Source organism: Nipponia nippon, unplaced genomic scaffold (assembly GCF_047370975.1).
Source record: "Nipponia nippon isolate SJK-2023a ecotype South Korea unplaced genomic scaffold, ASM4737097v1 scaffold_7, whole genome shotgun sequence".
Taxonomy (NCBI): Eukaryota; Metazoa; Chordata; class Aves; order Pelecaniformes; family Threskiornithidae; genus Nipponia; species Nipponia nippon.
In genome coordinates, this window is record NW_028262391.1 from 29,695,699 (window position 1) to 29,707,663 (window position 11,965).

General features: G+C 55.4%; 2 protein-coding genes across 7 annotated transcripts; one reads left to right on the forward strand and one right to left on the reverse strand.

Moving 5' to 3' along the window:
- Positions 1-863: 863 nt before the first annotated feature.
- TM4SF19 (transmembrane 4 L six family member 19) lies at positions 864-8,026 on the forward strand. 4 transcript variants are annotated; one of them, XM_087738436.1, is made up of 6 exons: positions 864-1,470; positions 2,412-3,592; positions 5,458-5,641; positions 5,753-5,830; positions 6,559-6,743; positions 7,066-8,026. In XM_087738436.1, the coding sequence occupies exons 2-6, from the start codon at positions 3,438-3,440 to the stop codon at positions 7,250-7,252; spliced, it is 789 nt and encodes a 262-aa protein (XP_087594562.1). In that variant the 5' UTR covers positions 864-1,470; positions 2,412-3,437; the 3' UTR covers positions 7,253-8,026. The 4 variants fall into 4 exon arrangements, with proteins under 4 accessions (XP_087594562.1, XP_087594564.1, XP_087594563.1 ...); XM_087738437.1 differs by lacking the exon at positions 864-1,470 and adding an exon at positions 4,214-4,977 and having other exon boundaries at positions 3,453-3,592; XM_087738438.1 differs by having other exon boundaries at positions 864-3,592; positions 6,950-7,139.
- A 145-nt stretch (positions 8,027-8,171) lies between these two features.
- On the reverse strand, positions 8,172-11,769 carry NEU4 (neuraminidase 4). 3 transcript variants are annotated; one of them, XM_087738415.1, is made up of 4 exons: positions 11,649-11,769; positions 10,598-10,829; positions 10,149-10,404; positions 8,172-9,749 (listed from the first exon to the last, which is right to left on the reverse strand). In XM_087738415.1, the coding sequence occupies exons 2-4, from the start codon at positions 10,796-10,798 to the stop codon at positions 8,698-8,700; spliced, it is 1,509 nt and encodes a 502-aa protein (XP_087594541.1). In that variant the 5' UTR covers positions 10,799-10,829; positions 11,649-11,769; the 3' UTR covers positions 8,172-8,697. The 3 variants fall into 3 exon arrangements, with proteins under 3 accessions (XP_087594541.1, XP_087594542.1, XP_009461108.1); XM_087738416.1 differs by having other exon boundaries at positions 10,598-10,860; positions 11,649-11,751; XM_009462833.2 differs by having other exon boundaries at positions 10,598-10,803; positions 11,649-11,744.
- Between the last annotated feature and the right edge of the window lie 196 nt (positions 11,770-11,965).

The following is an 11,965-nucleotide window of genomic DNA, read 5'->3' on the forward strand; positions in this document are numbered from 1 at the left end:
CTCTGACTTCTGTGATTGTCTTTTGGACTCCTTGGGACGTTCCTGTAATGGCCTCACATGAAGTGCCGATGAGCAGAGTCCCTTCTGGCCAAGTACTTAGCAGGTAGAGTGGGGGAAAAAAAAAGCTTAAGAAACTGATCTCGGGTCATCCTCCTGACTGTAGATAGGTCTCCACTAAAACAGTAAGTTCAGCCACTGCCCCAGTCTTGCCCTGTTTGAACTCTCCAAAAAGTTATGGAATAGGGTGACTGACTGTGCCAACAGTCATGCTAAAACCTTCAACCAGTGTTCATCTTGACTCATTTCCAGCTTGTGTTGGAGAGGAGGGCAAATGTGCTTGGCTTGGCTTATCCAAACCCAAAGCTTTCTCAAGGCAGGTTGTCCAGGTTCCGTGGTTAATGCCCTTCTGGGAGGCACTGACCTCCAGAGGAGCCCAGGAGAAGGCTGTTGCGCTAGCCACCTTTCCAGGGGTATCTTGGCAGTGACTTTCTCTTTTAGTTTTCAGCGTGTGCACCTTTCCTTCTCGCTATGGTGACTGGGCAATTCCAGTTTCTGTGATGAAGACTTGCTTGCGCGCCTCTCAAGGCTGGAAAACAGCCTGATCTCTTCATGCAGCTTAGGAAAATATTTCCCATTCCAGCTGAGTCGGAAATATTTTTTCATCACAGTCTGCAGGTCAAGGAACTACAGGATAGACTCACAATACCTCTTGGTTTTAATTTGTTTATTTTTCCTTTCTGCAGACTCATTCCAACTTTTAACTGGGTTGGTTTATCTCATCTGAAGTAGTAAATCAGGTGAAAATCATAAAGAAGCTAAAGCAAATGCCATATTGTCTAGTAGCATTGTGTTGGTATTTCTTCAGTCTAAGTTCTAGCCATGAACTCCATGCAGGGCTTGCCTAAGATCGCTGTTGGCAGTGAATGTGCCCACACCCAAGTTCGGAGAAGTCTTAGCTAGCTAGTGGCAGAGATAGATTTGCAGGTGCTACTGAGAGGAGTGGGGGAGACCACTGAATCGTGCTGAGCATCTTCTGGACAGGACCAAGGTGGAGGTTGGTTTGGCACAGAATGGTTCGATCTCGCCAATTCAAACTCACCTCGGCCTCTGATTCTCCTTGAAGCCAAACCACTCTTGAAACCCAACCTGCTGTGCAATTTCCACAGTCCCAGAGGAGTCTGGGGAAGCAAAGAGCAGGGGAGCATGGTTAAGAGAGCGGACTCAGTGGTTATAAAAATCTCACAGACCTTAAAGCTCAAAAAGAGCCATTGCCAAATGTGACTTGCAAACCATGGACCAGAGAGGCAGAACCCGCTAAGTGTGACGGGATAAAGTGACATGAAACAACTAGGATGAAAGTGGCCATTTTCTTTTCAGCTGCGATCCGGTGTCAGAGAAGGAGTTAGCAGGAGGACCTTGCTGAGCCAGAATGGCTTTGCCTGGGACCACGTGTGGCAGCGCCGTGGCCAGGTGACTTGGCAGAAAGTTGCTTGCCCGTAACTGCCGTGCTGACACTTCCATAATTAAATTCTCGTGCAAGAAAGGGAGGCGTGCAGCCACTCATGGTGCTTGGGAAGCTGTGCAGGGCTAAAATTAGCCTTATATTGTTATTATTACTATTACGGACTTGGGCTGGAGTGGATATAAGGGGAAACTCAGTGATCCTGGGGAAAAGATTTCACCCTGATGCTTCACGCTGAATGGCATGGGGTTTTCTGTGGGAGATGATTGACCAGATCATGTGCGTGGCAACGTAGGAAGCTCAGATTGCCATGACGTAGAAAAGGGCACAAGATGAGGTTGCAACACATTTTCTTCCAGCAGAGTGAAAAATGCTTCCTCTCTTTCTAAGTAAAAAAAAAGAGACGAAAAAAAATTAGATTATTCTTAGCAGTCTGCTGTCCTACATGTTTTGCCTTTGCTGCTGTCTGCTTTTTAGAGACTAATTCATGTTATTTAAGAATAAAATGGGGATTTACGTGCTGGTGCAAACTCTGATTTTCCTTTCAGAGGAACTATCATTATTCAGATAATCTGCTCCTCTCAGCTTATTTTTCCTACAAAAATGGAATTGGCTGATGTAACCCAGCCCCACTCATTTATCTTTTTCCAGGTGGCACTCAAGGGCTCCAATGCCATTTTCTATTTCTTCCGATGGCCTGTGGCACACTGTACTTAGAGCAGGTTTTATATTCTCAACAGCCCCGTACTCATTGATTTGAAAGCAGTTACAGCCTCTTTCAAACATGTTGGTGAATGCTACTCATGCGCGTTACCCTAGGGAGAGCAAGTTGGGTTATAAACCAAAAGGTAGCACTCTAATTGCTTTTTTCATTTACTATATCGGAGCAAGACTGTACCAGGGCTATAGGACAGCTGCACTTACGCTTTGTCTCCCGTGGCTGTTGCAGATGGGTAAGCCCACGTCCCAAGCAGCTGATGTGCCTCAGGTCCTCATGATGAATGCACGAGGAATATGAACCTTCTCCAAACTCTTCTTTGAGAAGATTCTTCCTTTTGCCTGCACAGCCCATGAGCAATTATTCTCTTTGCTGGTGCTGCCTGCAATGCCTCTGCCAGAAAAACCGCCTCATTTTTGGCATTTTTTTGTACTACAGCTTCCCTGTCTCCTGTTCTCAGACACGGAGGTAACGTTCTCCTGGTCCTGTTCCCACCTTGGAGCTGCTACTGTCAGCCCTTCTCTGTGGGGACAGAAGAGGAGCTTCCCCATTGCGCACTAACTGCCAGCCATGGGCACCCCAGATAGGACTTTGAAATGCTGGTGTCTGATGACTTGCAATAATTAAGACATCCAGAAATAACCTTTCTCTCTCAATGTTATCACCAAAGTGTAAGATATATACGTAATGGGGGTATGCTCAACACCTGGAGGAAAAGCTGGGCCATCCGCAAGGAAGCAAAGGGCAGGAGATAGGAACCAGCTGAGACACAAGAATATCTATTTAGAAGCTTTTATTAAAATATTAGTGTGCTCCCTCCTGTGGGTAAAAATGAGAAGAGGCAAACCTGAACTGTTCAGCATCCACGCACAAAGCTCTTGCACAACGAGGGAAATAAGGTGAAACGTGATGGAAGAAACCCTTGGTGGAGGACGTGGACTCATGGTGACAGAACGATAGTGATTAGAGTGGGCTGCAGAAGAGAGAGGAAATTGTTCTCCCTACATAGTCACTGCAGGTTGTTTCAGGAGAAACGGTGTTTCCTACTTGGGCAATGGTCAAGGCATTTAGGGCAGATGCGGTAGAAGCCTTAAAATCTGAAGTTGTGCATGTCTTGGTGGACTCATGGCTTCTGCTGGTGAAAGGGGGCATAATCGAACAGATGGATCAGCTGCAACGCCGGCAGAGACTGCCTCATTTTGACAGGACAGTCATCCTTCCTTCTGAGCTACCGGCTGTGTGGGAGAGGGAAGGATCATGACTGATGCAGTGGGCGGACCTCGGGGTGGAGGAGGAAGACGTGGAGCACACACATGCTGGGACATCATAAATAGTCACCCATGGGTGATGACTCCAGGACAGGGCTCATCTGAGGAGTGGACGCTGCTGGCTCCACGTGGCATTGCTCCCAGGTAAGCCAGGAGGCGGGAGGACAGGTTCCCTGGGCTTTGCTTGAATCCTCTTGCTTTTGGCCATGGAGATGTGCTGGCAGGAATGCAGTCTTTCTTTCAAGTGTCCTTATAGAGACTGGTTCAGCTGCACTTCTGCTTTACCTTCCCTTACAGACGGGTTTGTCTGTATTCACTGAGGTAGAAGAAAGTAGCTAATGTAAACTTCCTTCTTGCTCAAGGGGAGTGTTGGGAGGGCAGCAAGCTGTGGAGAGCTTCCTGGAGGAAGGAGACCTCCTGCCTTCCCCAGGGAGAGGGCAGCGGTGGAGGGGAAGGAGAGTCTTTGGAGATGTTAAGGGGAGAGTTGTGAGAGCAGCCCGTGCTGTGAGCTCCGGAGGAGCAAGAGCTATTCTGGAAGGTCCTCCAAAGTGGGGAGGTGGGACTCAGCAGTGGATGCTTGTGGCTCTGGGGGGGACAACCACGCACAATCCCTGGACTGCAGGTGGGATCACAGTGAGGGCAAGAGGCCCTAAATTCCTTACAACCAAGGCAGGGAGGATAGAAAGCAGAGGGGAGGCAAAGCTCCAGGATGGGTGGAGCTGGTGGTCCACCTTGGACTTCTTGGCTTGTGTCCTCTCCATGCAGCAGGGTTTTGCAGCGCTGTTCCTCCATGTTCAGCCCTCCCTCGCCCCCAGCAGCCTGCCGGGGCTGGCGTGGCTGGTCTCTAGCAGGTCGCAGCGATGCGAAGCCCCATTGGTCTGGTACCCCCTGGTGTCTCGGGCCATGCAGGGGCTGGACGTGCAGCCTGAGCCGCTCCTCCCCATTGCCGCACGTGAGAGGGGCTGAGGCAGCTCTTCCCATGGAAACAACCATGCAGCGCCTGTTTGCTTCTGCAAAGCCAGAGCAAGCCTGAAATAAATCAGCAGGTGCCAGAAGCAGCTCGATTCAGAGAGCTTGTGCAAAATGGGTTGCAAGCCACCAGGAAAGGGGAAAAAGCATAAAACCAACCTGAAGCAAAAATGAACACAGAGCAGAAGAAACGTGGGAAGCTGGGACAACAGCAAACCAGGTTGTTTTCAGCGGTCCCAGAGCAACCGATGGACATCCCCTGTCTTGCAGATACAGAAGAGGGAGAGCTAATTTTTGACAAGGTATCACCTGGAGATGGGCAGGCACTTTCTAGGTGAACCGATAACTTAATAAAATGCCAGCAGAGCTGGATGGCTTGCCCAAGGATAGGCGATAACCTTCTCTTAATTAACTTTAACTGGTTTCAGCATATTCAGACCTATGGTAGGACTAGTGCACGATGGGGATGGAGTTGCTGTTGGATTTGATTGGAGACTGATGTGCTTTCACGAGTCCTTGTCCAAAGATTTCACCCCTTTCCTGGCTCTATCCTGCTCACTGTAAGCACTCAAAGTCAAACCGAGCTGCGGTGGTTGGTCTCCTTCCTTCAGTAACATTTTGGAGGAGCCAACCTTGTGGGTTGCACAGGTTTCAAGTCTCAGTGTGGGACCTGCCGTTGTCTTAAACTCCCTTGCCTGTTTGGCAAAGAAATATCAGCAGGTCTGAAGCTGGGCTTCTCCTTCTGTGATAAAATAGTTCAACCTCAAGAAAACTGTTTGGTGGCAGTAGATCGGTGTTAATGTTGAATTTATTTCTAATATTTAATTAATTAGATGGTGTGGGGAAAATAGGATTTCCATTGGAAATTGCTTTTGAGTAAAGGCAGTGCCGGTGGGGTAGGCTGGGACCCAAAAGCACAAACCAGCAAACTCCCATCCACCCGCAGATGTGAGATGGGCTCGAGGTGGGGCAGCTGTGGGGCACTGTGGGGCCAAAGGCAGCCCCGTCCTCTCCTCCTCTTCCTCCCCATCCCCATGCAGATTGGCCATGTGCGTGGGGAAGTGCAGCCGGATCGTGGGTCCCTGCCTGCTGGCGCTGGGCATGCTCTCTGTAGCAGCCAACATCCTCCTGCTCTTGCCCGGTGGGACATCGAAGTACCTGGTGGAGGGGCACATCAGCAAGCACGCCAAGGCCATGCCAGGCATCTGGGGAGGCGGCATCGCCGTGAGTATCGTGGTTTCCACCTCATCCTTCCTCACGTATCTGTGCAGCAGGGAAGAAGGAATGGAGCAGATGGCTCCCCTTCATCCCCCATCAGCTTTTTCCTTCTTGCAGGTGCTGCTGGCAGCGACCCACATCACGGCGGTGGGGTGGCGATGCGCTGGCTGCTCTGACTGCGGCACTCGTCGCAATGTAAGGCAGCATGAGGACTCCTGTGCCAAAGCAGTCCCAAGCAGCGCATGGTGGGACGTGGCGGGTGGCCCCAACTGAGGGATGTGGCAGGGTGCTACTTCCCCCATGGCCCTGCAGTGGGACATGGCATGGATCCTCCTCTCCTGTGGCCCCAGAGTGGGATGTGGTGGGTGGCGCCTCTCCTGTGACAGTTGTGGCAGGGTGCCACCTCTCCAATGGCCCTGTGGTCAGACATGGCACAGGTCCCCCTCTCCCCTGGTCCTGTGGTGGGACATGGTAGGGTGCCCCCTCTCCCCTGCTGGGTCATGGCAGGGTGCCACCTCTCCTGTGGCCCTATGGTGGGACATGGCATGGATCCCCCTCTCCCATGACCCCACGGTGGGATGTGGCAGGGTGCCCCCTCTCCCGTGGCAGGATGCTGCATGGTGCCACCTCCCCAGAGGACAGGGCTTCCCGTGCATGCTGGCATGGGCTCTGCCCCACCAGACTCCGTGTGGCAGCTCCCTGTCTATCCCTGCTCCCTGCCTGTCCCCGCTCCCTGCCCACTTCTGCCCAGCTTGAAACAACCCAGCGACAGCTCCATCCTCAGCCTCGGCTCCCCAGAGCCCCTCGGGGTGAAAGGGAGGGGAGTTTTGCCCCCTTACCAAACTCTGCCAATATGTGCAGCTGCGTTTTGGAGCCTGCCTTTCATTTTCCTCCTCCCCACCCTCCCCGGGTGCTGCCCACAGGCTTTCATCTCCGCGGTGCTCTCCAAGCTGGCGCTCCTGGGCGCTGCCGCCTGCTTCGTCCTCTCTGGGGTGGGTTTGACCAATGGACCCCTCTGCTTCTACAACGCCTCCGAGTACGGCCATGGGCATGGCACCCTCTGGGGTTACCCCTTCCTGGACGCCAGCGGCCAGGAGCCTGACACCAGGTGAGGCAGCAGGGTTGAGTTGCTGGTGCCGCTTTGTCAGCTTATTGCTAATTAAGTCGGTGTTATTTATGGTGGGTGGGGTGGGTGGGCTTGCTGGTGGTGATGCAAGACCCCGGAAGCTCAAGAGTTCATCACCTTCCATGGTTTTCTACATGGTGCTTCCCATCCCCATCACCCTGCTGACCCCGCTCATCCTTGGGATGAAGGACAGGGCATCTAGGGGACATGTCATGGATCATCTAGGGGACATGGCGGAAAGTGAAGTGATTCCTGACCTGCCGCAGGGCAGCATCTTGCATCTTCTCCTCTCCCCATCGCGCAGGACAGAGAACTACCTGCACGATCGTCGCACCTGGAGCATCTGCCTGGAACCAGCGGGTGTCGTGGCCTGGAACGTCGTCCTCTTCTCCCTCCTGCTGCTCGTTAGTGCCACCGAGATGGTGCTGGCCTCCCTCCAGATCCTCAACGGCTGCCTCGGGTGCCTCTGCGGCTTTTGTGAGGGGAAGTAGGGACCTGCGATGGTGCCAGGAGGCTGGTGCTCAGAGGAGGCGTCATCGCCGGATGTCCCTTGGCCAGGGGCAAAGGCTGGGGTGGGGATATGGCATGAGCTGTGATACCAGCCCAGTGCAAGACAGACAGCCTGGTGCACCCCCCCCAGTGCCCACGGGGGACAGACACACCAGCCTGCACGAGATGTCGAAGCACTGTGCATGGGGTCAGTGTGCAAAGGGCTGCCTCCGTGCAGAGCCCTCTGCCCAGGCGATACCTCTTCCTCTGCCCTGGAGCGGATGCCCTTGGGGCGGGGAGCCATTTGGGGCTGGAAAACAGCCTGGTGAGTGATAGAGGTGAGGAAGTGGCTCCTGGAATCCTGGAATGAGCCCAACCACTTCCCCAGCCACTCCTCATCAGCCTCCACCACCCAAATGCAAAATGTGACACAGCGATATTTGTAGAGCTAAGAGTGAAAACACTAACTTATTTTGGTTAATCAATCTGTATTTAGGGCAGCTTGTGTTGGTGTTTGTCTCCTGCGCAGGGCAGGAGGGACGAAGGAGACCGGAGGAGCCGAGTCGGGCTCTGGCTGGGGCTGGGGGACTTGGATGGAGTCGTGCTGAAGGAGGTAGCATTGGAAATGAGGTGTAGTCCCCCAAAGTTCACCCATACACACACACACATGCATGCAGCAAATGTTAGGAGCAGCTGCTCCTTCCCAGCAGTCCAGGATCCCATTGCACAACCTGCTGCTGCACTCGCAGAGGGTGTCACCAGCTTCAGCGCATCCCCCATCCCTGCGTGGGGTTACAGGGACTGAGCGTGGGTACAGGCCTGAACCAGCCTGTGCTGGGAGGATGTTTGCCCCAAAACTGATAAGATTCAGAGGAAAGTACCAATGTCCATGGTAGATTAAAAAAAAAAACAACAGCCAGATTAAACAGTAACTGGGCAATATTGGAGAGACCATTGAGAAAAAGAAGAATTGGCACAAACAAGATCACTAAAAAGGAGCAATAAAGAAAAGAACATAAATCTTTATGACCATGGGAGGAAAACCCTTGGAGCAGGGTGGTAGTACCAGGTATGGCACAGCTGGAGCATCACGTCCCCCCGACCTGGCACACATGGGTGGCACGGGGTGCCCCCAGCTGCCTTCTCCCCTGCATTTCTGCTGTTGCCTCCCATTGTGTATTTCACGGGGCAGCTCATGTGCTTGGAAAGGAGCCTTGGGCTGGGCTGGTGGCACAAGCCTCCATGCCCAACCAACTATATAATTAAAAAATAGCAATAAAAATGAGATAAAACCCAGTTTTGGGATGGTAGCGCATGTCTTCTGTGTGATGTGGCCGTGCTGGCCGGTGGCAGGACCCTGGGCTGTGAGCATCCCAGCACACTGGGCTGTGGGTTGGTGCCCTGGGGTCCAGCGCAGCGGACCAGAGGGAGACGACCTGGGGGGGCACTAGGAGATGAGGCAGCTCCTTCGCCCCTGCTTCCTGCAGCACAGGGGGCCGCCGTCCCGCTGGGGAGCAGTGGCTGTCAGGGGGATATTCTGGAGCACATCCTGCAGTGTGAACATGCTGAAGGAGATCTGCTCATAGGGTGACCGTATCCCATTCTCGTAGAGGCAGGCGAAAGCAATGGCCGGGCCACCAGCGATGGAAGCCTCGTTGTAGGGCAGCTCTATGTAAGCCAGGTCCGAGTAAGCGCTTGGGCCCTCGTAGATGACCCATGGCTCAGTCCAGCTCTCCACATCCCTGGGGAAGGTGCTCAGGTGAATCCCCATGTTGACCCGTGACATGGAGCTGGTGGGGTGGGAGTAGAGGACCCACGTTGGCGCTTGGAAGAAGGCAGCGGGGCTGGGGGTAGTTGCAGGGTCCCCTGGGACCAAGGTGATGCTGTGGGCATGGCTGTGATGCCCTGTGGAAGGACAGCCCTCCTCAGGCTCGGCTGGCTCATGGTGGCTGCTGGTGGCCACGGCAGGCAGCTCATCTCCTGCTGCCTGGCAGGTGGGCAGGTACTGAAACCCTGGGAGCGTCCCAGGGAGCAGCCAGCGAGCTGGGCCCCGAAGGGACATCACAGGGTCCTGGGGGGTGGCAGGGACATACACAAAAGGTGCGGGGAAGCCAATGACACTGCCATGACAGCCATGGGGGGGCTCAACGAGCCGCTGGACCAGCTGCCCCCCATGGAAGACAGCCCCGTCATCCGTGCTCAGCGCCTGGACCCTGAAGCCCAAGGGGCTGCGGGCATTGCAGTAGAGGACATTGGAGCCATCCTCCTCATCTACCGAGACCAGCTGGCACTCGCCCGTCTGCAGGTTGGGGATGAACTCCCCGAAGCGCCAGCCCTGGCCATGGTCATCGCTGTAGAAGGCGAAGGAGTGAGGGGTGGTCTTGCAGAGCTGCCCAAAGCACTCCTTGCAGTCGATGTGGTAGCTGTAGGCGGGCACTAGCAGCCGGCCAGACCGCAGCTGGATCCCGTGACCGGGGCCCAGCGCGAACGTCGCCCAGTCTGGGGAGCAGAGGAGGGATGGGGGTGAACAGTGGCCTCCATGATGCCCCCGCCATGCCCAACGTGGAAGGGTCTCCAGAGCATCCCCTCAGCCTAGCCAAGCAAGGTGGTGGCGTGGGAGGGCAGCAGAGCCCCGTGCTGCCTGGTTGTCCTCATGCATGGTCCTACCCATAGCTACAGGGCCTCTCCTCCCCGTGTAAACAATGCTGATACTCCCTCCACCCCCTCTTCCCTCTGCTTGGGGTCTTCTTCCCCCCCATCTCTGCTCTTGGATACTTGTGGGCTTCCTACCCCGAGGCCACCTCTGATGGCACCATAGGTGGCCTCAGGAGGCCAAAACCCATGGTCGCCCACTTGCTGGCTGTCCTCTCCCTTTCTCACCCCTCTCCAGTGGGCTACCTTTGATGGCCCCGCCAATGACCTGCTGCGTCAGGTCTGTGGCCGTGCTCCAGCTCAGGCCCTGGTCGGCGCTGGTGACGCAGCAGAGGCGGGTGACATTTTGCCCAGTAACGATCTGATAGGCTTCGGGTGTCCTGCCCAGCACCGTGATGAAGAAAAGGAAGAGGGTGCCGGTGAACTCGTCATAGAGCGGGCAGGGGTTCATTGACCGGTGGTGCTGCAGCTTTGCAGTCTCCAGCACGCGCATGTCTTCCCACTGCCCGAGGAGGAGGAGAGGGTGGAGAGGGGTGAGGACCACTCCACTTCACCCAATGCAGCATCCCTTCCCTGTGCAGGTGCCTCCAGGAGTTTGGCTGTGCCATGCACAAGTGGTGGAGGATAACCACCTGGCTGTCCCATGCCCCCAGCCCAGCGTGTCCCCCCAACCCTGGGTGCATCCCCTGTCCCACCTCCACGTAGCTCCTGTAGACAGTGCCACGGCGCAGCACCAGCAAGTTGGCGTGGGCATCGTCGGCGCTCAGCCGCTCCTCCGCGAAAGCCAGCAGCTTGGCCACGCAGGGCAAGTAGAGTAGGGCGGGCACGCGGTACGTGACACCGTTGGACTCCTTCTCGAAGAGCACGGTCCGGGCAGGGAAGTGCCGGGAGCCCATGGCCTCTGCAGCACAAAGATGCGGCTCCACCCTGGTGGGTTGATGAAGGGGAGGACTGGCTGCTGGGCACAGTACGGCGTGTGCGTTGGGAGCTGGGTTGTCCTTGGAGGGGTTTGGGGTTTAATTTGATGGGCTTGGGTTTGGGGAACCCCCCAGGAGCACGGGCTGGAGGACAGGTTGCTACATGCAGGGTTGGGGTTGAGAGGGGCTGAATGTGTGCCGCTGTGGTAGCAAGTCACCACCACTCAAAGGTGGGTAACACCGAAGAGGCTGACCTGGGCTACCCCGAAATAAAATGAAATAAAATTAAACTGATCTTCAAAATGCTCTTCAAAAGAGGTTTCTGGTAAATCAAGGCCAGTCAGCAAAGGGGAGGAACCTGCGGTTCCCCGCTCCCATCGTCAAGCGAGTGTTGGGGGGGGCAGAGACCCTCTCCGCACAGCCAAGACCCCAGGACCAGCCCAGGGTCCTCCGAGGGGGTCAGGGAGCATTTTGTCCTGTGTTTCTGGTGCCTCCAGCACAGCGACCCAGCTGGCTTCTCATTTCCCTCTGACCTGTGGGGGAAACCTGGGCTGCACGACACAAACTGCGGGGTCCCCGGCCAGGATGTCCCTGCAGCAGCAAGGTGCGAGCGGTCCCCAAGCACCTTTCCTTCAGGGACAGCAGGAGTGCCACCGCGCTCAGCTGTCCCCAGGTTACATGTCCCTACGTGTCCCAGGTTATCACCATGGGAGGAGACGGGCATCCTGCTCTGGGGTGCAGCCAGAGCAGCCGAGGACAACTTTCACCTGTGTTTTAATTAGGAGCTTTTGCTGATCATACACCCCACGGAGAAAGCAAAGGCACTCACCGGGTCCTGCTCAGCTGGGGGTGTCCCCTCCGTCCCTCACCCCTGCCACAGGGTAACACCAGCTCTTGCAGCCACCAGGTTTCTGTAGAGCCCGTCACCTCGCTGCTTCAGTGCCACCCCCTCCTTTGCAGGGTTCCTCCACTGATGGGTCACGGGGCTCCCGCAGCGGCGGTGACCGGGAAAAAGCCCTGAGTCAGCAGTGGCAGCCGCTCATGCAGCGCCGGGTGGCACAAAGGCACCGTTATCAGCCCGGGCAGAGCAGGGGGCCCTGCGGCTGCCAAGCCACCTTGCTCGGACCCCTCAGGAGGGGATGCAAA